At 41.1% G+C, this 22,752-nt stretch overlaps 2 protein-coding genes and 1 pseudogene across 5 annotated transcripts in view; 2 read left to right on the forward strand and 1 right to left on the reverse strand.

Annotated features, from left to right (window-relative positions):
* Positions 1 to 12,123, forward strand: part of LOC146683785 (rho guanine nucleotide exchange factor 2-like) — a 37,809-nt gene extending 25,686 nt beyond the window's left edge. For all 4 annotated transcript variants that reach the window (XM_085446891.1, XM_085446890.1, XM_085446888.1 and 1 more), the window contains exons 16-23: positions 193 to 381; positions 1,876 to 1,962; positions 3,668 to 3,717; positions 4,482 to 4,517; positions 4,603 to 4,653; positions 7,407 to 7,727; positions 8,242 to 8,410; positions 9,966 to 12,123. In XM_085446891.1, coding sequence (XP_085303017.1) covers positions 193 to 381; positions 1,876 to 1,962; positions 3,668 to 3,717; positions 4,482 to 4,517; positions 4,603 to 4,653; positions 7,407 to 7,727; positions 8,242 to 8,410; positions 9,966 to 9,994 — 932 coding nt within the window. In that variant the 3' untranslated portion in view covers positions 9,995 to 12,123. The remainder of the gene's footprint in view (positions 1 to 192; positions 382 to 1,875; positions 1,963 to 3,667; positions 3,718 to 4,481; positions 4,518 to 4,602; positions 4,654 to 7,406; positions 7,728 to 8,241; positions 8,411 to 9,965) is intronic.
* Positions 12,124 to 16,415: 4,292 nt separating this feature from the next.
* On the forward strand, positions 16,416 to 17,927 carry LOC146683786 (histone H1.5-like). Its single transcript, XM_085445579.1, has 2 exons — positions 16,416 to 16,448; positions 17,544 to 17,927. Exons 1-2 carry the CDS (start codon positions 16,416 to 16,418, stop codon positions 17,925 to 17,927), a joined length of 417 nt encoding a protein of 138 aa, XP_085301705.1.
* A 3,158-nt stretch (positions 17,928 to 21,085) lies between these two features.
* On the reverse strand, positions 21,086 to 22,434 carry LOC146683787 (uncharacterized; annotated as a pseudogene).
* Between the last annotated feature and the right edge of the window lie 318 nt (positions 22,435 to 22,752).

The following is a 22,752-nucleotide window of genomic DNA, read 5'->3' on the forward strand; positions in this document are numbered from 1 at the left end:
TAGTTATTTACATGAACTGTATTTCAAACTAAAGCGTCCTGCATCAGCTTTTTCATTTTGTCCAGTGAAGGCTGGGGTCTGCCCGACCTTTCTGTCAGATCAACATGAACCAGGGAGACCTGTGAAGAGGCAGGCTTTGTTTTTCTGCACGTCTGTTTTAGACTGATGACTGATTGATTGTCATCCAATCAGCTGACCTGCAGCACAAGGACCAGGAGATGCTGGAGCTCCTGCAGGAAAGAGTGACTTTATTCTGTGAACTGGCAGAGGTGACAAGTGGCCAGGAGAGCCTGCAGCCTCCCATCACTCGCTACTTGTTTAGGGCTGACACACCACAAGCTCCTCGTGCTGAAAAACTATTACTGGATGCCACATCTGAGGGTAACTATCCACGTTTCATATTAGCATGCTTCACATGTGAAGGTGAATATCTGATCCAACTCAACAAAAAAATAAATAACTGTTTTTGTACATAACTTCACATAATTTTAATTAGAAGTATGAGTAAAAACAAACATTTTGTAGCAAACAAGAATGAAAATATTTACTACCCAAACTCCTACATCCACTTTTTCTCCCTGCATTTTTTCTGAAGTGACCGTGAGCTGTCACATAGTTGAGGCTGAGGCTAAAGCTTCAAGACTGAAGCCGACTTTAGTGGACATGTAGACCGAGGGAACAGAGGTGATGAGGTAGTGCTGGGTAGGTAGGGCTGATGGCTGTGGATTTTTCAAAAACCAAGGTGCCTCTGGAAATCAAGATAAGGAAGTAAGTGAAGGTAAAATCCAGGACTGAATGGCAGAAGCTGGATGAAGCGGTGAGGAAAACTGTACTACAGTATTTTATGTATCGTCTGGAAACAGACTGAATGAGCAAGAACTAAATGTACATCAAATAAGAGATAGAGAGGCAAAGGCTTACAGTGTGCTGTCTGCTGTGAGTAAAGAAAGTGTGTTGAGATGGAAGGAGTTTGATGAGCTGATCAATAAAGAAAATGAGAGCGAAAGCAGGACAGATACGGCAAGTACAGAGGATCATTGTAAGTAAGTGTCACGGTACTGGGCCATGTGGCCCAGGGTTTAAGTTCTAACGCTTGTTTTTGTATCCACATGTGTAGTTTAACACATCTAGTTGTTTTCTAGTTTGCAGTTTAGTCCTTGGTTTCTTAGTCCCTTTTGTCATCTCTCCCTGGTCCGTGTGTCTACCTGTCATGTTTCATGTCTCTGGTTAGGTTAAGTTCATGTTCTATCTCCATGTCTATGTCTCTGTGTTTCCTGTTTTATTTTGAAAGAGTATGGTGTTCTTTGTTTATTGTAGTTAGGGTTACTCTCCCCTGTATTGTCATTATGTTTCCTTCTAGTCAGCTGTGTTCTCATGTGTCTCCACTTCCCCAGATCACCTCATGTGTGCATTTAAGTCCTCAGTCTTCCTTTGTTCGTCGCTGCGTCGTCTGTTCTAGGCAAATGGTCTACATGATATACGTGTGGAGGAACTGAGAGGATGTCTGAGGAATAGTGAACTGGTAGCAATTTTCAAAACAAGGGTGATGAGCAGAGCTGTGGTAACTACAGGGGATAAAGTTGATGAGAAAGGAAGAAACTTTAGCAAAGAGTTGTTGAAGTTAGGTTAAGAAGAGACGCGACGACCCTTTGGAAGTTAACAGCTGTTTTGGCCATATCGAGCTCACTTACCATTGACTGACGCACTATATATACATCTGACGTGCTGCAGTTTTGACACAGAGAGGAGATCAAACACAAGACATGCAGGAGGAATCAACATGGGAACAGAAAAATAGAAAAAGATGTAAAGTTAATAGAAATATGTGTGTGTTTGTGTTTGTGTGTGTGCGTGTGTGTGTGTGTGTCCTCACAGTGGACAGGCTGAGTGAACTCCTTCTGGGCTTCAGCATGGACACCCGCCTTTTGTGCCATCACAGCCACATGGAGGTGGTAGACTGTAGTAAGTCAGCGTTTCAGTCTCTCATTCATGATCATCTTAAGTTTGACTGAATTAATTATGGATTTATACATTAAGAAAAATAGTAACAACCTATAATGTGGCACTATCAGGCATTAGTTAGGTATTAGTAAGTGCTTTGGTCATCATTTGGAACACAACACTCCTATTTAGTATGTAATGTATGAATACAGATATAAATGTTCATTCTTGATTAATAAGCTCATAATGTGTTCATGGTAACATTTCTAAATACATAAATAACAAAGTATTTGGACGCCCATTCCTCTATATAATGATTAAGATGATTAAGATATGAGCTCATTGTTTGTGAGGTTAATAGAGGTTTTATAAATGCTGGTTTCATAGTGTAATTCATGGTTAATTAAGACAATTACTATTTGTTAATTGTGAAGTGAAGGTTATTTACGTCTCAGCTATTTTCCCAACAGAGACATGACGCAGACAACACAGAAAGAAGTACAGAACATACAGATGCAAACATAACACACCTGAGGTTTGCACAATAATGCAGGTTTGTAGGCGGGGTTTAAGAGGAAGATGCACCAAGGAGGTGGAGCCACAGGACAGCTCAACTTGAACATACAAAGATTTCTTCATTTAACATAAAACATGAACATTGTTTTTACAAAACAATAATAAATCTTTCACAGAGCTTCACAAATACGTGTATACAATATAAAGAAAGGGTCCATCATATTAAACTGGTAATGCAGGAAAATGTCTCTGGAATGTTTGAGACTTTGGAACTTCTTTAGATCGTTCCCGAGGTTCAGCTTTCGTCTGGTTTGTGGTCTGTTAGCTTTAGTGCAGCTGAATTAGACTAAATAGCCGTTTCACACAGGTGAACAGCTTAAATGAAAGAAGTAAGGACTCCACCTCCTCCTCATTCAGTGAGAACTCAGAGCAGCTCCGTGGGGCGAGGAGGAGATCAGGTTACGAGGTGGTTCTCCACCATGAAGGAGAATCCCAAATCAATGAGCGTTATCATGGAGCCTTGATTTCCCTAGCATGTTACTGCACTCAGTCAGTAAATACTGCTATTTAATGGCCACATAAATCTGAATTCTCAAAAAGGTGCATGAATTCATGGAAAGTAGGGGAGGGGCTGGTTGCAGTAAGGGATGTGATTGGGTGATTTGGTGTCAGTAATGAAAATGAACTGCTGTCAGTGCGATGTGCAGCGGGTCTTCATGCTGCTTACTGGACAGTATAATTACAACGACAAAGGAAAGAAAATATGTGGACACATCAGCCCACATGTGCACTGGGCCACCATCCAAATACTCGGTATGCCAGATTACCAGTCCAGGCCTGCTGGTAACTGCCTGAATTAACCATGAATTATAATCTGCAGTATTAAGAAAACCTTTAAAACACTCAGTCACTGATTTACACTAAATATACCATGGGCGCCTTATGAGTGAGCTTTTTAGTCTAGAATAAACAATTATATCCACATTTATAAATTACATACTAATGAAGAGTAATACTTTATAAATGATGAATTAAGCATACTTACCTTACTAATGCTTAATAGTGTGACATCATTATAAAGTGATACCAGAAAACTATGTTACAACAACAACTTAGAATTACATAAAAAAGCTTCTGTTTTTTTTAAATAAAGGTTAAATTGCACATATCGCTCCAAGACAAGTACTGAGTGTGTTTTGTCTCTTCTCAGGTGACCAAGAGCTGTTGGTCAATGGAGCCCAGCATTTTATTGCAGCAAAGGTGAGGACAAAGAGTTGATGATGGGAAAGGGTTTGGAGGTGCAGTTATGGAACTGAACATGGTCTCAGATTTGGTTTGTGTTGCATATAGTAAAGTTAACGGGACCGATGAGTCATTTTGTCCAGACACTTTTATTTTATCAGCAAAACTAGAGTTTAATTTTCATCTTTGACATCAATAATGTCAGTAAGAATTTAGCTTTCAATGTCAAATTCAAACTTTACTTGTGTTTAGTAATTTCATTAACTGCAAGTATATCTCTAATAATCATATTTTAATATCAGCACAGCAGGTCATGTATTGTATGACCTTCATTCTTTTATTTTCGAGCCACTATAGATATTTCGGTATAGTTTTTGATGAATACAAAAAGCTCTCCTGTATAATAAAGACAGGACAGAGTGACTCCAGTTCACACTGAAGTCACTGGACTCTTGTTTTAGGGGCGTCTGTGTGTCTGTCCTGATTTGTGGTGGTGGGGGACGTGAGTGGATGTTGCCTTGCAGTGTTGAATGGTGCCTGGGATACTTGTGTTGGTAGGTGCTCCTGGGTTGGGTGTGGGGTCTGGGGCATTGGTGCCTCGGGTCCCCTGGTTCCTTGTTAGTTCTGTCCCTGTGTGGGCGTGTCATGAGTGTAACCATCCAGGTCGAGCTGGATCTGTGCGGAAAATCTGAAATGTTTCTCTGAGTTGGTGAACTGTAATAACTTTGCTTCAACTGTTTTCACTCTCTGCTGTCTGTGGAAAACGTTTTTGCCTAATAAAGGAATGCACGAAGCGACAAGACAAGTCACCGCTAATGGTAAGTAACTTTTAAAGTATGTCTGTTTATTTAAAGTGCATTTAAAACAGAAGTCAGTAATAAGTATGCTGCTCGTGTCTGACAGGAGATCTGCCAAAGGCTGGTGAATCTCAGCGTTTATCTTCATGCACTCCAGGTAAGTCGGACTTAACCTGCCACAGCACTCCATACACCACACCACATGTTACAGACACTGTGTACGAGGTCACCTTCACCTTAGTTTTGTTAAGTTGATAAACTTTAAAGCTTGTCTGAATGCCAATGTTCTGACTACATGTACTTTTTGACTACGATAAAACTAACATGATTAATAACTACATTTTATAAAAGCATGTCTCTGAGGGGAATTAGTTGACATAACTTAACTCAGTATTTCCTGTTCACTTTTGTAATCCTCTTTAACTAAAATTCCTGAAAATTATGTTACAAACCTTTTAAAATGAAGGCAGGCAACTGCCACAACTGCACTGAGTGCTGCTAAATTTAGCAGCTTCAAGAAATATTGAAAATAATTCAAACAAACAAATGAAACAAACTAAAAACAAGGAGCCAGAGTCCAAAGCAAAGCCATGAAATGTTCAAGAACACAGTAAACAGTTCTGAAAGGTTCAGGGGGCCCAGAGGTCGACAGCACAACAGCCCTAAACAGTTCAGTTCACGAGGCCGACTGTGCGAAAGGCAATGGCGGCAGCGGCGCAGGTGAAGGAGGTCTGGAGGCCGGCTGTGCGGCAGGACCAGACAACGGCATGGAAGCCGCAGATGGTGGCGCGGCAAGCGATGAAGGCTGGATGGGCCCCTCGGACCCTCCAGCGGGAACAAGACTTACATTCTCTGAATCAACCGATTCAGACAGAATAAATCCTCTGAGTGAAAAACAGTCTTGCTCACAGTGAAAGAAATTGCAGAAGGTTGGGTTGGAATGCTCGAGTGGAGAGGGCAATAAACATTCACTTTCTCCCATGAATGGGGTGTGCTCAGTCGTTCTGGAGTGGCGGCGTTGTGAACGCTGTTTACTCCGGGAAGGGGGTGGGTCGGGCCACGAACCCTCCAGCTGACCGGGCTGCAAATCCTCTGGCTCGTCATACAGGAGCGGTTCTCCAGAACCTCCAGCAGAAACAGTCTGCGGGGGCCATGTTCTGGTCGCGATCTTCTGTCATGTGAAGGCTGTGTGCAGGCAGTAGTGATGGTAAGGTGGACCCAAAAGCGCAGACTCAAAATAAAGATTTATTTCTACATGACACAACTGGCTACACTGGCTACACTGGAAACACTGGAAACACTGGAAACTAAACTGGCAGGCAGAAGGCCGGACCACACAGCATGGAGGGATGATAGATCACGACACTGACCCAGAAACACAGGGCTTGAATACACAGAGGGAGCAGTCAGGGAATGAGAGACAGGAGGGAAACACAGCTGGGACAAATCAGGGCTGACGAGACAGGGGAAGCAAAACCAGATACATTAACATCAGACATGGACCTTCAAAGTAAAACAGGAAACATAACACAGAGACATGGACTTCTCAAGGGGACGCAGCAGACAGGGGAGACAGAGCAAGAAACACAGACAGAAACCAGAACATTAAGAAAGAAACCAAAAGACTAGAAACAATAAACAATAAGAATCAAAGTACAATAGTAAAAAAAACCTTCAAAACTCTGCGTCAACGACCCAGGTCTCCTAACACAGTACCTGCTTGGTAACATTCACATCAGGGTGTGTGGAGATTAGTTTGCACTTGTGTTTAGAAGTGCTTGTATGAGTGGGTGTGTTGTCTACAGCGCTTTGAGCACTCCGGGAGAGCGCTCTATAAGAATCAGTCCATTTACCGAAAACATTACTCTCAGGAGTGTCTCATCCAGTTATTGCTATAAAAAAGTGAAAAGAACAAAGGACAGTGTGACAGGATCCAGCCTCAGAAGTTTCTTCCTTGGGCAGTTTACCAGCTTGCAGACTGTCTTCAGAACGAATGCAGTGTCGTTCAGTCCCAGCAGACAGTTGTAGCAGTGCAGGTGTTGTCACGGTCAGTGGGAGCTGACGGTGTGTAGAGTGACCCAAGGTTTAAACAAACAGCGAGATGTTTATTATGGCTGGTAAGCATGAATACAAAAACATAGCCACAACTAACTGAAACCTAAACTGGGAAAACTAAATAACTATGGAAACTGTGGCGAGAGACATGGAACTGAACAGGTTCATGGGACCATGGAACTGTGAAATAAACCCAACATGAACCTGAGCAGTTAGATCTCTGTGACATGACGTGAAACCAAACAGACAACCTGACACAGACTGAACGCACACAGGAGGTGATCACGGGAACACACGAGGAAACAGCTGAACATAAGGACACCACAGGGGAAGTAAAACAAAACACACTGAACATGGAGACTCCTGACTCTACAAAATAAAACAGGAAACACTGAGAGACGTAGCCATGACAACACGAGCCTGACATCATAAGACATGCAGACATGAGACGCATGAGCTTCACACTGCAATCTTGTGCTGCTCAGACTTGTACTGCTGCTCACTCCTGCCACTTTTTTATGTGCAATTAATCACTTTTCTATTTCTCTCTCTTATGTCTTTCTGTACATTTAGTGCTTAATATTTCTTTATTTATACATGTTTTGATTTTTTTCACAGTAAAAGCTAAACTAAAGCTGATCCGCAGCAGTCTTTTGGTGCTTATTTGGTCGACTGGTTTGAAATATTTGTAAATAAAAGTCAAATCTACCAGAAACAAAGAAGCGAATCCACCTTTACAAAATAACACAACTGTGGAATCTTTCTAAAACATCACAACACAACAGACACACTTCATATTTGACTCTGTCACAAACCAAAAATATCTGACACTGGATTCTCCTTGTAATATGACAGGGTGCTGTTATTAAGCAAGACTCAATCTTGGAGCTGTTACTGCAGCAGCAGGGCACCATGTCTCCAAGTGAAGTATGGCGCCCTCTGTTGCGAGATGGAGGCCATCGGGAAGCCACTGTATTGTCAACCATAGGAGAACTGGCGCTTCTGCAGAGACAACACAGCCTGCTGCAGGAAGAGCTGCTGAGACTGAGGGATGCAGAAAATCGGTTCAAAGACAGCGAGAGGGCCCGGGCTGAGCTAGAGAGGCAGGTCCGACAAATGAAAGCCACCAGTGGGGTTGCACCTGCTTCACAGCGGTATGGAGAACAGGCCTCTCAGGTAAGTTCAATTACTTATACTGATATAGTATAATAGGGGCAACAAGGGGCGCCAAGACACAGATTTTAAACAAATTTTAACTCCATGGAGGTCAGATCCTTCTGTCATGAACAGAATCATGAACCCACACACAGAGGACACAGGGAAAAGGTCACACAGGTTTATTTACAGAAAGTTGGAACAACGCTACCAGGAGATGCAGGCCATCCATGGGAATACAGACCATCACATATGCTCGATCAGAACAGACAACGAGGATAGCTGTGAAAAACAAACTGACTGTAACATGAACAGAACAGACACACTACCTCTGGCTGCTGATCTGGTGATGGCTGAGCTAGGTTGATAACCGAACGCGGAGCAGATAGTTTGATCTTTGGAAGTTAAGCATTTGACAAAGAGGCAGAAAAGCCCAAAGAAACAACCTCTGAGAGGAGTAAAATAAACCTGGTGGTTGTTGTAAATCAGCTGTGTTTTCTGTACCCATTACTCATGTTTCTTTGCTCTTTCCTAGATGTCTAAGCCTTTGTCAATGCAGTCAGAAACAGAGATGTCTGGAGTTTATAACATGCAAGCCAACCAAGATTCTGTTCACCAGTCAAGCCTGCAGCAAGTCATTGACCTAGAGGTATATGTGACGTCAGATGATGATGACGATGGGACTGCATCTGAAAGCTCCAAAGGTTAGGTAACAGACAGACACGACGTGACCGACTGCTGTCTATGTATCTATATCTTTCTTGTCCATTTACCATTTCTTTTGTTTTTGGCACAGCGGTTTCTCAAGTGACAGCCCAAATCATATTGAGTGTTAATTGAAAAATAACAAGTTGTTTTTTCTGAAAATAATTTAGTTATTGTGTAAAAAATAGTAATAACTTTTCCTTACTAAAGAAAACTAGAATGTTTGATTCTGTTCATCAGGACGTTTTCAGTGGGAGAAACGTTTCATCATCATCAGGTGACGTCTTCAGTCTCAGCTGACTGCAGGTTTCCAACCTTTAAACAGGACATCTGCACAATGACTGAAACCAGCAGCACTGAAGGAACAATGGGCTGGGAGGTCAGTTCCTTGATCATTAATATCCAAATTGTCATGATCATTGATCAACAACCATGAGTCCCATTCACAGAGAGTTGGGGAATGGCTGCAATCACAGCATTGTAAGATGGTGACAGATGCACCCTTAGGCCCCTCCTCCATTCAGAGATGGTCTTTCCCTTTTCACGTAAATGGCCTCCTTGACTCTGCCCTCAAACCAGCGCTCCTCCCTGTCCAGGATGTTACATCCTCATCATTGAAAGAGTCCACTGGCCTGTAGGTGTAAATAGACTGCAGAGTCCTGGCCTGACGAGGTGGCTCTTCTGTGATTGCAGCCATTCCCCAGCTCTCTGTGAATGGGACTCATGGCCACTGATCGGTGGTTGTTGATCACTGGTCATGACAATTTGCATACTAATGGTCAAGTTACTGACCTGCAGTCAGCTGAGACTGAAGAAGTCACCTGGATGAGTGACGAAACGTTTCTCCCACTGAAAACGTCCTGATGAACAGAGTCAAGCTTTTGGGATTTACCTGTATAACTGAGCATCAGGACAGAAATGTTACAAAACACTTTCTGACAAAATAACTTTATCGTCATTTGTAGATGTAACTAAATGTAACTAAATGTAACTAAATGTAACTAAAAAAATGTACCAAACTGCTGATGTGGTTTGGTACTCCTAATGTTCCCGTTTGATTTCTTCCATTTTAGTCTAAGCCCTTCTCCTCAGCAACCAAATGCAAATACCACACTTAAGACCTTTTACTGTACTTGGTTGTCTGATTAGGATATAAAGACATAGCCACACCGTTTCCCAAACCATTTACTTTTTGATTTCCCAGAAAAAAGATGGGTTACATGTTTACACTTAGCTTTTTATACAACAACCCGCAGCCAACTTGCCAGTCCAGAGGTACTCCCCACAATTTCCATGCAACGTTGCAAAGCTGTATAAATCCGAACAGCTCCACAACATTCAGAGCTTTAAAGAACTTGGGTGACTCCAGAAGTCCAGCCACCAACGAGTTTATTGACTGCCTTTGTATCCTCATCCCTCATTCCTCAAACAAAACACATGAGCTTTAATTTAATTTGTTCCTCCCCCCGTTATGTTTGGATACTTGACACTAAAATACTGCACTGTTAAACTGATGTTAGAGGTCTGAATTTATATTTGTTCTCTTTTTTTCAGATCTTCACGATATTCCAGAGGAGATCTGATCCTGGCATGTTTTCATTCTGCTAATGACTGTATGAATATATTTGCTCATCTGAAGTCTTGATATTTTTGATCTGCTTTGTTTTTGAGTAGTTTGTGTTGACGTGGCAGTGAGTTTTACATTTAATCACACGTTGCATGATAAACTTACAAGTATTACAACTACTAATGTCTTAATGAAATTTATCAACACTTTACCCAAAGCTCTTGGACTTGGAAAAAACACAAAATATAAAATAAAATTAAAAAAACAACTATAACTTAAACATTTTACAAAATCAATACTAACCATCAAACGGTCTGACAGCGACTGGATCATTTCACCTGCTTTTTCCATCAGTAAGCTGTTGATATATTAAAGTTTTGAAGTTCATGCATTAGGTGCTGGCAAATGATGGGCTTCGATTGTAGATACACTGCACTGTGTGTTCGAATGTTGTGTTGAAATTCTTGACGTGATACTTCGGCCTACAGTTTGATCCCTACTGTGACCAACAGCAAGCGGAGGATGCAGCACATACATGTTCTGGTTTTTCATGTTCTGTGTGTCAGTCTATCTTCTGTTGCTCTGTATTATCTGCAGTATTGTTCTTTCATTAATTACTAACCCATGTGCCTAATTGTTGTAGTACTTTGATGACGACACAGTTGTATGCAAAAAGTACTTGTCTCACATATTAACTACTAAGTAACTAGATCAGTGTTGAACTTTTTCTAGCAGGTATCACAACTCTAAATCAGCGCTCCCCAACCCCCGGGCCACGGACCGGTCCGTGAGTCGTTCGGTACCGGGCTGCGAGGGTTGAGGCTCGGGAGCGAAATTTATGGTTTTCAGCGTTTTTATCGTTATTTTTTTAAATCGTTTTTATCGTTAACTCGGTTTCCCTGGATCTTTTCCTGTGTTATGAATAAATCTTCTTTTTTTGGTACCGATACTGGTTTTATTTTGTTGTACTTATCCGCAACACCTTAAAGGCCGTGAAAATATTGTCGGACATAAACCGGCCCGTGGCACAAAAAAGGTTGGAGACCGCTGACCTAAATGTTTTCTGAGTGTTTTCATTTTGGATTTAGGAATTTTCAGCCACTGTTCACGTTCTGAGATGTTTTCGATGATCTTTGCATGCAGAGCATGTTTACAATCTCTCCAAAGATGATGTTCAGGTCATGAGATTATGAGGACAACTTTACGTCCCTCAGCTTCTGTTTCTTGAAGACATTTATGATAATTAAGGGCTTTGGGTAGTTCCCCCTATGTTGAAGTCAGGCTTTCATAAATGTTACTGCAGTGACTGATTACATGACATTTGCACTTTGTTTTTGTGGAATCTATTCTTCCCCTCACGGGGGTGCAGACTATATCCTGGTAGGTAAAAGTGTTCAGTTCTCACATCTTCTGTGTCCAGCTTATTCAAATCATGCTTTGCAGACTTAAGACAGGATCAGTGACATCATCAACACCACCATCTGACTAACTGTGGTAGCCAAGACAGTGGAAGCCTTTTCATGATCACACTATATGATATGGAGTTAAAGGAACAGCTTTTTTCTCAGCATGTGTGCATCTGAACAGATTTTTTCTTCTTTTCTTTTCACCTACAGATGTCAGTAACAGTTTTTGACCACCTTTACAAGTCCTTATTTGGTCCAGATGCATAATTAAAGTTTAGACATTGTAGAAACAATAGTGACTTTTTAAATGGTAATTTATGTGACTGCTGCATGAGATATACTACTGTCATGTCTTTGCCAGAAAAATCAACCGTATTTGATCTGACTTGCATAAAACTGCAAATATGCAGTGAATCTGGATGTAAACTGATTTGAATTAGTTATAACTAATTCACTGGGTCAGCTGAGATATAATTTAGCACATCTATCGATTAAAAAGACAGGATTTGCAACATTTTGACTGTAAACAATGGTCAAAAGCAACTGAGAACAATGATACTGTATGTATGAGAATGTATGAGATAGTAGCATCAAAGTGTGGATTCATTGCAGTGTTTGCCTGTTACAATATAGGGTTGAATGCAATGTAAGCCAAAAACAAGGACTGTAATTACTTTTGCACACCCTTTTCCAATTGTGCTATTTGTATTACTACATAAAATATATAACCTGAAATATATTCTGGTGTCAATTATTTTCTTTATTATATGATTTCTCTTTTCTGAGATTGGTTTCCATGAACTGCAGAAATAGCAGCCACAAAGTAGCGCAGGTGTCCAGATCTGTAGCCACAACCAGGAAACCATTTGTTAATACAACCCCAGGAAAGTAAAAATAATGTCAGCTCGGCATGTTCAATGTTCTCAGTGCATAAGGATTCCCTCTCAAGATGTTTGTATGTGTGACCTCTGTGCATACATCTGGTGTGGGAAAGCCACAGGGCCAAGCAGGTTAGACAGACCCAGTTAAACAATCAGAGCAACACCTCATATACATACTGTATGCTCATATTTACACTGAAAGGTAAGCGGGGACAAGTTCCCCTATAATTTGCTATAGGTTCCACCATGTGCTCCTCCTACTTTCAGGGCCCTGGCCATCAGAGGATACACCTTTGTTTTTTTGTTTCAGATCAATTTTCCCAAATGAGCAACTCTGGTAAGCTCTCTGTAGAGGAGTTGCCTCCAATCAAATTTGATCAGACTCCCAATCTGACCACTGATTACATAGCTACATGTCATCCTTCAACCGCTAGCTGTCTATGTGGTGCCCAAAAACCAATGTGGGCATTAAAGATAACTGATCTGGTCTTATTAGGAGAGTTTTTGTCATTCCACTTTAGATGGTGCAGCTGTTATTTATAGAAATAAGGATTAATTTATTAAATCAACACTAAGTAAAGACCAGGAATTAAAAGTTGTAGTCTTACTTGGCTCTCTGCAGCTCCCTCCTCCCCCCATAGCCCCAAAACACCACATAGAGCTTTTGTCTGCTCTTAGACCACCTGAGATAAAGCAGCACCAAAGAGCAAAACTATTAAATATGAATTATTAAACATCAGGAGACTCTCTTTATGATCATCTGTTTTGAAAAGACTTTAGAATTGATCAACATATTGATTTATTCTGTCTCAAAACATGTGGTTAAGTTAGAGAGGCGAGGTTAAGATGGTTTGGACATAAGAAGGAAGGACTGTGGGTACATTGGGCAAAAGACCCTGAATGTGGTAGGAGGTTAAAAAAAACACAAAGAGGATTTGTGGATGTAGTGAAGAACAATCTGTAAAAGATTTGTGTGACAGAGGAGGATACTGGAGATGGGGTGAGATGGAAGGCGATGATCTGCTGTGGTGACCCCTGATGGAGGAGGAGGAGTGTTATTAGAATAAAACAAATGTGGCTGCAGCAGGACCCTTAAGACGTCCAGCTGTCATTTTCATGCTCTCAAGACCATGACCTGGGTGACTGTAAAGTTCCAGCTTATGTAACTCAGCTTCATACAAAATCCCAGCATTTCAATCAGATTCAGGTCAGGATTTTGACCTCCCTCTCCCCAGCCACCTCCTCCAGCTTATCCGGGGGAACACCAAGGCGTTCCCAGGCCAGCCGAAAGATATAATCTCTCCAGCGTGTCTTGGGTCTGCCCCGGGGCCTCCTCCCGGTGGGACATGCCCGGAACACCTCACCCAAGAGGCGCCCAGGAGGCATCCTTGCCAGATGCCTGAACCACCTCAGCTGGCTCCTTTCGATGTGGAGCAGCAGCGGCTCTACTCTGAGCCCCTCCCGGGTGGCTGAACTTCCAAGAGTCCAGGAGTTCTACGTGGCCTGGTTCTGAGGGTCTTATTTTCTGTTACTGTCTTCCTCTTTTGTATCGTAGAAAGCTCCATCTCTTCAGCCATCAACGGTCACAATGGGACATGTCTCCTTTCCTGATGTTGAGAGCTTTGCTTTTACACTCAGCTCTCTCTTCGCCACAACAGACCGGTACAGTGTCCGCATCACTGCACCAGTCCGTCTATTGATCTCCCGCTCCCTTCTCCCGTCACTTGCGAACAAGATCCCGAGATACTTAAACTCTTCTACTTGGGGCAGGAACTTGTCCCTGACTCGGAGTGGGCACTCCACCCTTTTCAGGCTGAGGACCATGGCCTCGGATTTGGAGGTGCCGATTCTCATTCCCACCATTTCACATTCAGCCGTGAACGTTCCAGTGCAAGCTGAAGTCCGAGTCCTGCAGCCAACAGATGTTCTCCAAGGCTGACTGAAATATCGCTTCAGGGTCTTTGGCCATTTTTGTGGTTGTCAGAATGTCAGATGTTTCTGGAAGCCTTGGTTTGTTTGCCTGTTTTTTCATTAGGCTTATGTTTTTGGCTAGCTTGATATTGATTTCTCTTTCTAGTTTTATGTTCCTCCCCTCACCCCGTAGACTTCTTTGGGATGTAACACACTGCATGGTTTTGGATCATTGTCCTGCTGCAGAACCCAACTTCAGCTTGACGTCATGAACAGATGGCCAGACAGTCTCGTTCATGCTTCCATTTACCACAGTGAGTCTTCCAGGTCCTCAGTCAGTACAACAACCCCGGGCCACCACCATATTTTGGTATGATGTTCCTATTCTGAAATGTTGTGTTACTTTTACTGCAGATGAATGGGACACACACCTTCCAAAAGGTTCAGCTTCTGTCTCATCAGTCCATAGAGTATTTTCCCAAAAGTCGTGGGGATCATCAAGATGTTTTCTGGCAACACTGAGACGAGCCTTAATGTTCCTTTTGTTCAACAGTGGTTTTTGTCTTGGAACTTTGCCATGCAGGTCATTTTTGTCCAGTCTCTTGTTTTTATGTTGGAGTCATGAACGCTGTCCATAACTGAGAGAAGTGAGGCAAGCAGTTCTTCGGATATTGTGCTGTTTTTTTGTGACCTCTGGATGAGTCGCAGGATTGTGACATGATATGATTCTGAGAGCCTTTTGGTCTACTCTGCTTTGTCAGGCAGGTCCTATTTAAGTCACCAGGCCTGTGTGAGGCTAGAGAAACTGAACTCAAGTTTCCAAAGATGTCATTCACCACTGTTAATTTATGTTATAAAATCACTGTTTCACACAGGACCATATGGGTTTGAATATTTTAGCCTTGATATTAAACACCTTCATTTATAAACTGCATTTTGTGTTTACTTGTGCTATTTTTGTCTAATATTTAAATTTATTTGATGAAACATTAAAAACAGGAAATCAGGAAGATGACAAACTCTTTTCCACACCACTGTATGTTGTTTAAATGGGCTTCCTGTTGAGACTTTTATTGATTTATTATCATTTCTTTTATTTTATTGTGTCTTATTGTATCTCTATCATGTTTCTGGGTCAGTGTGCCCAGCAGTTTCAGTTTTTTAGACTTTCAAGCCTGTTGATTGTCGGTGTGTGTAATGTTTGCAGTTGCTTCATGTATTTTTAGTGGCTTTGGTCTTATTCTTAGTTCCAAGTTGCTTTAGTCTTGACCTGCTGCTCGTATGTCCTGATGCCCAGCCCATCCGCAGACTGTTTCTCTGTTGGTGTCTCCTGACGTCTCGTCTTCTGTGCAGGGGCAGCAAATTTTGGGGGGTGGCCAGTGCCCCCTGGACCTGCTTGGTGGTGCCCCTGCTTCTGTGAGTAAAGAGGAATTGATGGCAGAGACTGGCTTCTGTGGACTGTGGTCTGGTTACTTGATTGTTTTTCCATTTCTTGAACGTTCATATAATCTTAGTGAAATGAACATTTCTGTTTCTGATCAGATTGATGAAGGGAATGAGTTTTCTGTGGGAGAAAGTATAAGTGCATGTTGTGATATTTTGATATCATGGTAGCATTTACAGGATATTGTTTTATAGTGATATTATACAGGAAAACTGTTACTCAATAAGGCCCATTTACTAGTTGTTTTTCTCTTTCTCTGTGACCCAAGAATTAATGTGTAAGAATCACAGGATGGTACCAAGGTCGAAAATACCACAGAGACCACTTCCTTACTCCCATCCTCCCTTCTTTATCTCTTAGAAAAAGGCTCGTTAAAGGCCAGGTGGTTTGTTTCAGAATTCACTAATGAAAGAACTCTGTACTCTATGTCTAGGAGTGTATTTCGCTGGGATGATCATAAATTGTAGCTGAACTATACGAAGGATACTTCTTTGCTCAGAGGGCAGGAAGACGCTTCCTTATTTGGTCTGTACCGGTTTGAACTGAGAATCTGCTGACACACGAACCTTTTTCCTCTATATAAACTGTTGTACTTGTGAATAAAGTTGAGTCAGTTTGGAATGACAACCTAGGACAGTCTCCGCGTCTTCTTGTTCTTCCAAACTGCTCCCGGTACTCCGGCCAGTACCGTGATTAACCGTTGATCATGCATGAGAATATTTTAATTTTGTTATATGTTAAAGGATGAACTCTGCTTATTGGTGCCCACGCCTTAGGAGGAAACTCGATCTACGGATGACGGAGATTTCCCTCAATTTGGTGTCAGAAGTGGGATCAGGCTGACGAAGGTAAATATGCGTCCGTATTATACCTCTCTCAGTGATCGATCCATAAAGAAACGGGATATGCTGACGAAGTTTCACTTAGTGATCCAGAGAGATACACTGACGAATCCCCGAATAAAGTAAATTAAAAGCAGAAAGACACAGGAAGTTGCCTGTTGTTTTGCGAGAAGTTGCTCGTTAAGTGAGAAGTTGCTCACCAAAAGGTGACACAGGAAGTTGCCTGTTGTCTTGAAACGTACGTTAAAAAGTGAGAAGTTGCTCACTCAGAGAAAGCTAGCAAATAATTAAATTAACCTCAGATGTGCCATCCTTCAAGTGTGTAAACTCTACGTAGAAGAAAAAATGAGTGTGAATGTGTCTGACGTCACGGTGTTTTTGTGCGCTGTGTAAAAATAATTGTTTTTGATTGTGAGAGCTGTGATACTGCAGATCACCAGCTATTTAAAAAAAAAAATACAAACAAAAAGAGAGAAAGAGAGATGTGTGTTGATTAAGCAGTGATGATAATAATGAACATGTTTTAGTTTGTCACTTTCAGGTGAAAAGCAGACCCGAATCAATTTTCCACATGCAGCGGTCGGACGAAAATTTAAACAATAGTTGTTAAACAATAGTTTAATAATTGGAAACGTTCAAGCCAAGTTTCTGGCTGACTTATTTACAGCACGATCTGTCTCAAAACTCTCACTCTTACCTGGAAAAAAAACCTGGTCAGCAGCGGCAGTATCGGAGCAGAGGCTGCAGAAGCAATCTAACAAAGCACCAGAGAAGAAGAAAAGCAAACCCATCTTCCTATCTGATTGGATGAATTCCACGGAGGGGCGAGCAAGATGGCGGCGTGAAGAGGAGTTTTTGTTCGAGCTCTTAGAACGAGACATTTATTTGACGTCTTTCTGGCTTTCGGGACTTTTTTGGAGATCAGCGCGCTGAGCTTGCTGGATCTGAGGCCAGGTTCGGCGGCGGCAGCATGTCGAAATGTTCAGAAAGGACTGCTACATGAAAGAAATGGACCCTTAATGATGCGCTCAACGTGCCGGCTGTGGTCGGAAAGGCTCCATCATAAACACGCCCTGTGCAGAGGTCCAAGCCGAAGAAGGTCGGCCCCAGCGTGGGCGAGTTGATCGTGAAAGCCGTGGCCGCTTTCAAGGAGCGCAACGGCGTGTCCGCGGCCGCTCTCAAGCGGGCTCTGGCTGCCGCAGGCTACGATGTGGACAAGAACAAGGCCCGTGTCAAGACCGCCTTCAAGAGCCTGGTGGCGAAGGGCACTCTGGTGCAGACCAAGGGCACCGGGGCCTCCGGATCCTTCAAGATGAACAAGGCTACTGAGACCAAAGCCAAGACGCCCGCCGCGGCCAAAGCCAAGAAACCGGCAGGACCTGCTAAGAAGTTGCCCAGGAAGGCAGCAGCAGCAGTACTTCAGCCACTAGCACGAAGTCAACCGCATCAGAGGACAATAGAATGAGAGTGGTGAGAACACAAATTTTGTTATTAAATGTGGGAAATCAAAATTTGGGTTAGCAAACCTGGGGAAAAGAAAACTGACTGCTTAAGTGGAAAATTGAGACGGAGTTTTAAACACTGCGAAAATAGAATATTCAAAATCACACACAAAAGCAGAACATGCATTAACCCTACTAACACTCCAAACACAAGAGAGCTCATGAAGATTAGACAACATTTTAAGTGTGTGAGTCTGTTTATCATCTTGTCCAAGTCACCTCGTGTGATGCAAAGACCAGTGAAACTCATAGCACATTGCATGCTCTGCTGGATATGCAGCTCCACAGACATGCAATGAAAATTAGCTTGTTATCTTTCATCAGTGTTAAAATAGTGTCAATTTAGCAGACACTTGTTATTAAATACTGAATTTATACAATGCAAAAAAAAATTGACTCTCTAGGTTGCAGGACAACAATTTAACTTTTGTGGAAAAAAAAAATCCTGGTTTGACGAATCAGTGATCAGACAATAAATTTAGTTGTTAAAATGGTAAATTGGGAGAAGCTTCCTGCTGGATTAATGCAGCATAAGTAATTTACTGTATGAGGGAAATTGTCTTTTGTGATAATATTTTGAACATGCTTTTCTGTCGTCCTGTCAACTTAGTGGGTTAATAGCTGATATGCAAATTAGTTGATCGGTTCTTAGATTAATGAAAGGTGATTGAATTTTAGCACGAGTGAATGAGATGTGTTGGAGTTTGTGTGTTAAGTGGAGACTCTAAAACACTGAGTTTCCTGTTTGATGTGCGAGTGACTTTTGTATTTAGCTACACAACTTTGAATACGTCAGAACAAACTTTTTTTTTTTTTGTGAAAATTGAATAAAATAGATCTGTGGTTTAAATGAGTGAAGAGCACAGACCTGGTGATTAAACTCATAGTTATGTGGTGTGGTGTGTTGTGCAGCTGATGGTTGGTTTGGAGTGAATCTAGCTGATGATTCTTCTCCTGTTGTGAAGTTGATGAGGAGTTTGTGTCATGACTTAAAGGCCTTTTTTATTTTGATACTTTTACAGTGCACTGAAAGTTTTGTTTGATAATCTCTGTTATTTTTCATTTTTATCTTTTGAACAAGCACTGATTTTGTTTTCTTTAAGCAGATCTGCACGTCGGGAATTAAAAGTGCTAAACGTCGTCGAGAAAATTGTGTCAAGTGAGTTTTCTCCACATTAAAATGGGCTCTGGAGAAAGCTACTTATTTGGGACAATATTAAATGAGAGTCCCTCCCTAAAAAGGATTCAGCGATGTAATCCTATCTAAAGTTCTTTTTCTTTTATTGAAATGACGTCATTTTGCTGAAAGTGGAAACTAAATGCGATGACAGGTTCCACTATCAGCAAAGAAAGAATGAATGAATGTATGAATGGAAATAAAGAACAAACTGACTGACTGATAGAAGCTGACAAGACTTGACCACGACTCAAGGTTGACCTCCACCTAGACAGGACAAAAGGGTGGATGAATTTATGTGTTTTTTGTTACAGGAGCAGAAAGATGACAGCAACATTCGAGGTTGCGTGACGATTTAATCTTTTAAATGCCATTTTCTCTGTCTGTGAATTTACTATGTGCGTGTCATTCACTAACTTGCGCAGCGCTAACATTTACATTTCTTTTTACAGCAGATGATTAATCATGTGTTTGATCATGTGGTTTATGAGAGGATTAGTTAATGTTTTTCTACTATAGGATTTCTGGGTTTATATGTGAAAGACATTCTTTCCACAAGAAGGGTTGGCTAACTTTATGGTGTTTTTATGGCACCTCTGGAATGTCGATGGCCGACGCCTGCCCACCAGGATAATCAATGTGCATTGCTAATGTTTGTTTCTCTGAGAATGCTGTGGAGGATTTGGCAGAAACGGACAAGTGACATGAGTAAAACAAATAAGGGGTTACGGTGTTTATGGAATAGTTGAAGATGGGCTATTGAGCTCATGGTGATAAAATGGGAGGAGTGACATTGTTTAAGGAAAGTCACAGATTAAATTGTGGAATAAATTGGGATGATTCATGATTTGGGACAAATTCTGGTAATAATAGTGATTTAATGATTTGAGAAAAACCTGAATATGACACTTGTCTTGCTGATGCTGAATGTTTGTTACCCTTGTGATATACTTGTTTATAAGTGTGAAGTTTGATTTTATTTCCAGATCTTGTGTATGCAGGCTCCTGGTGGAGCCGGTTTTTAAGACAGGGATCCAGGTTTGGTGAGTTGACGCATGAGTGTCCATGCGTCAAGAGGTGGGGTCCAGAATTAACATTAAACAATGTTTACTATTATTGTTGCAGTGATTTGTGTGATTAGCCGTTTATTTACAAGTATTAAACCTATGCAAGTGGTGCATCCAGGTTCAGATGGGGCTTTGATGGCCTATAAGTGAGAGGAATGTTAGGTTTTGTACTGTTTATTGTCATTTATGCTTAGAAATATCCATATATGCTTAGAGTTTATACTTAGTTGTAGATTGGTAGAGGTTTGATCCTTGATAGTCTGCAAACTTTGTGTGTATTAGAGAGCACTCTGGAGCATGGGGGAGTTTGTGCCTTGTTTTATTGTTTTATGGTAGGACGTAAGCAGTGTTGGTCAAGTTACTTGAAAAAAGTAATTAGTTACTGATTACTGATTACTTCTCAAAAAAAGTAATCCCGTTACTTTACTGATTACTTGTTTTCAAAAGTAATTAATTACTTAGTTACTTAGTTACTTTTAAAAAACATGATACACTACCTGAATGCTTGATAAAGCAATAGACCTTTTGGGCCAATGCTATTTTTTCTGCATAATCCATCATATAAAAGTGAATCAAATGGAAAAGTGTCTTTTTAAAAAATTGTTTATTACTTTTAATCTTAACTTTATAAACAGTGCATCAAACAAAAATTAAATTAAATTCAACAGTCTTTGACTTTAATAAATTTGTTTAACATTTGAACATATTTCTGCACATTACACCATATTTTAAGAAAATAAAGGCTTAAACTGTATTTCTGCATACTCCAGCATATAACAAATTATTTTTGTGTATACACACATCTTTTCATATAAATAAAGCAAAAAATAAATAAATTAAATAAATAAAATTAACAAAAACATCTTTTAACAGTTGGTAAAGTGCAGAGAGGCATAATATTGAGATTACAAAAACAGAAAATGCTATTGCATGCTACATTCAGGCTGTTAATCCAGTCTCAGTTTGTGGCAACCCTGAAAAAGACCTATGTTTTATTGTTTTCTTTTGGACTGAAACAGTGGTTATATCGCATCAGCAGAAGCTTCTCAAACCTTCTATCAGACATTCTGTTCCTTTTTGGGGAAAGCACCAATCCACCTAAACTGAACAGCCGTTCCACTGGTGCACTGGATGGAGTTGGACTGTTGTATTTCATGTACATCTTTTTGAGATTTGGGAACTGATTCAGAATCTCAAGCTCATAGCCTGACCTTAAAAAGTCAGTTACTTCTTTTTCTGCTGAGAAGCTTTCTGTTGGCTGATTCTGAAATTCAAAAAAGTCCATTTCGGCTGGGCTGGCTGGCATTTGGGACACATTAGTGTTGTCAGTTGCAGGAGCAGCTTTACGACACTCTGTTATCAGGAGCTCCTTCACATACTCTCCTACGCTCATCTCTCAGCCAACGAAGTTTAAACTTGGGACAAGTGGCCGCTGCGAGAAGTCCTTCTTGGCTGTCCAGAACAGCATCAAAACGAGTCTTGATGGCCTGTAACATACAATATGATGCAACTAAGAATAAAATTATTTTACTGTATAATTACCTATTGTCAATATTTTGTGGGCTTTACAGCTCTAAACCATCTATATTTTCTATTATCAATACTGTATGAGATTTAATTTTGGCTGAGGCTTTTGTTGATATTATGATTAATATTCATGATTAATGATGATCAATGTCCCTGATATTTAACAAGGGGTGAATACTTGGTCTTTTATTCTATCATTTTAATAATTGTACCCACTGCTTAAAACAAAGTATAACATCCACCCACTGTGAATGGTATAATAAATTTAACAAATCCACCCAAAGCAATTAATAATAATCTTACCTTTACAATGACATCTGGAAGGCTGGCTGTCATTCTAGAGAGGTCATCTAGAGAGGTCATCTTTCAGGGCAAGGGTCTTTGACATCAGGCTTGTGAGTGTTGGCAGTAAAGCCCCGTAGGTGCACTCATCCCCTTGTAAGATGTCCAGAGCCACTGTCAGGGGCTTCATCACAGTACAGTACTCTTTCAAGAACTGGTACTCCCTTTCATTAAGGCACTTGATTCCCAGTTTTACACACAGGGGATTAAGTTCATTCAAGGGAATTGTGATGATTCTAGAAATGGCCTCATACAGGGAATTCCACCTTGTGGATGTCGGTACCATTAGTTTCCTCCGACTGACTTCCTCCACCTGTTCAGAGGCTAATGTTGATCGACTTGCTTTAGTCCAAAGAGCAGAACATTTTGCAATGCTACTCCTATATGCAGCCTTGGTGTCTGCACAGGAATTTAGATGTTTGTCAACATCGCTTGTTGAAATCAAGTTAATTGTGTGCGATGCACATCTGTAGTGTTGAGGGTGGCTAAACTGTGCATCACCAGATGCAGCTGAAAGAGCTTCTATGACATCAGTAAAGGTCGGTTCCTCGTCATCACCTTCTTCATTTTCAGATTCAGACTCCAAATGACAGGGCTGACATACTCTGAATGCTTTGGCAAAATTGGATGCATTATCCGTTACAGTGGCAACAACTTTGCCTTGTAGTCCATATG

The sequence above is a fragment of the Copadichromis virginalis genome, linkage group LG22, assembly GCF_057382275.1.
Source record: "Copadichromis virginalis isolate Kocher_CV1m ecotype Utaka linkage group LG22, C_Virginalis_male_GT1.1, whole genome shotgun sequence".
In the NCBI taxonomy this organism is placed as follows: domain Eukaryota; kingdom Metazoa; phylum Chordata; class Actinopteri; order Cichliformes; family Cichlidae; genus Copadichromis; species Copadichromis virginalis.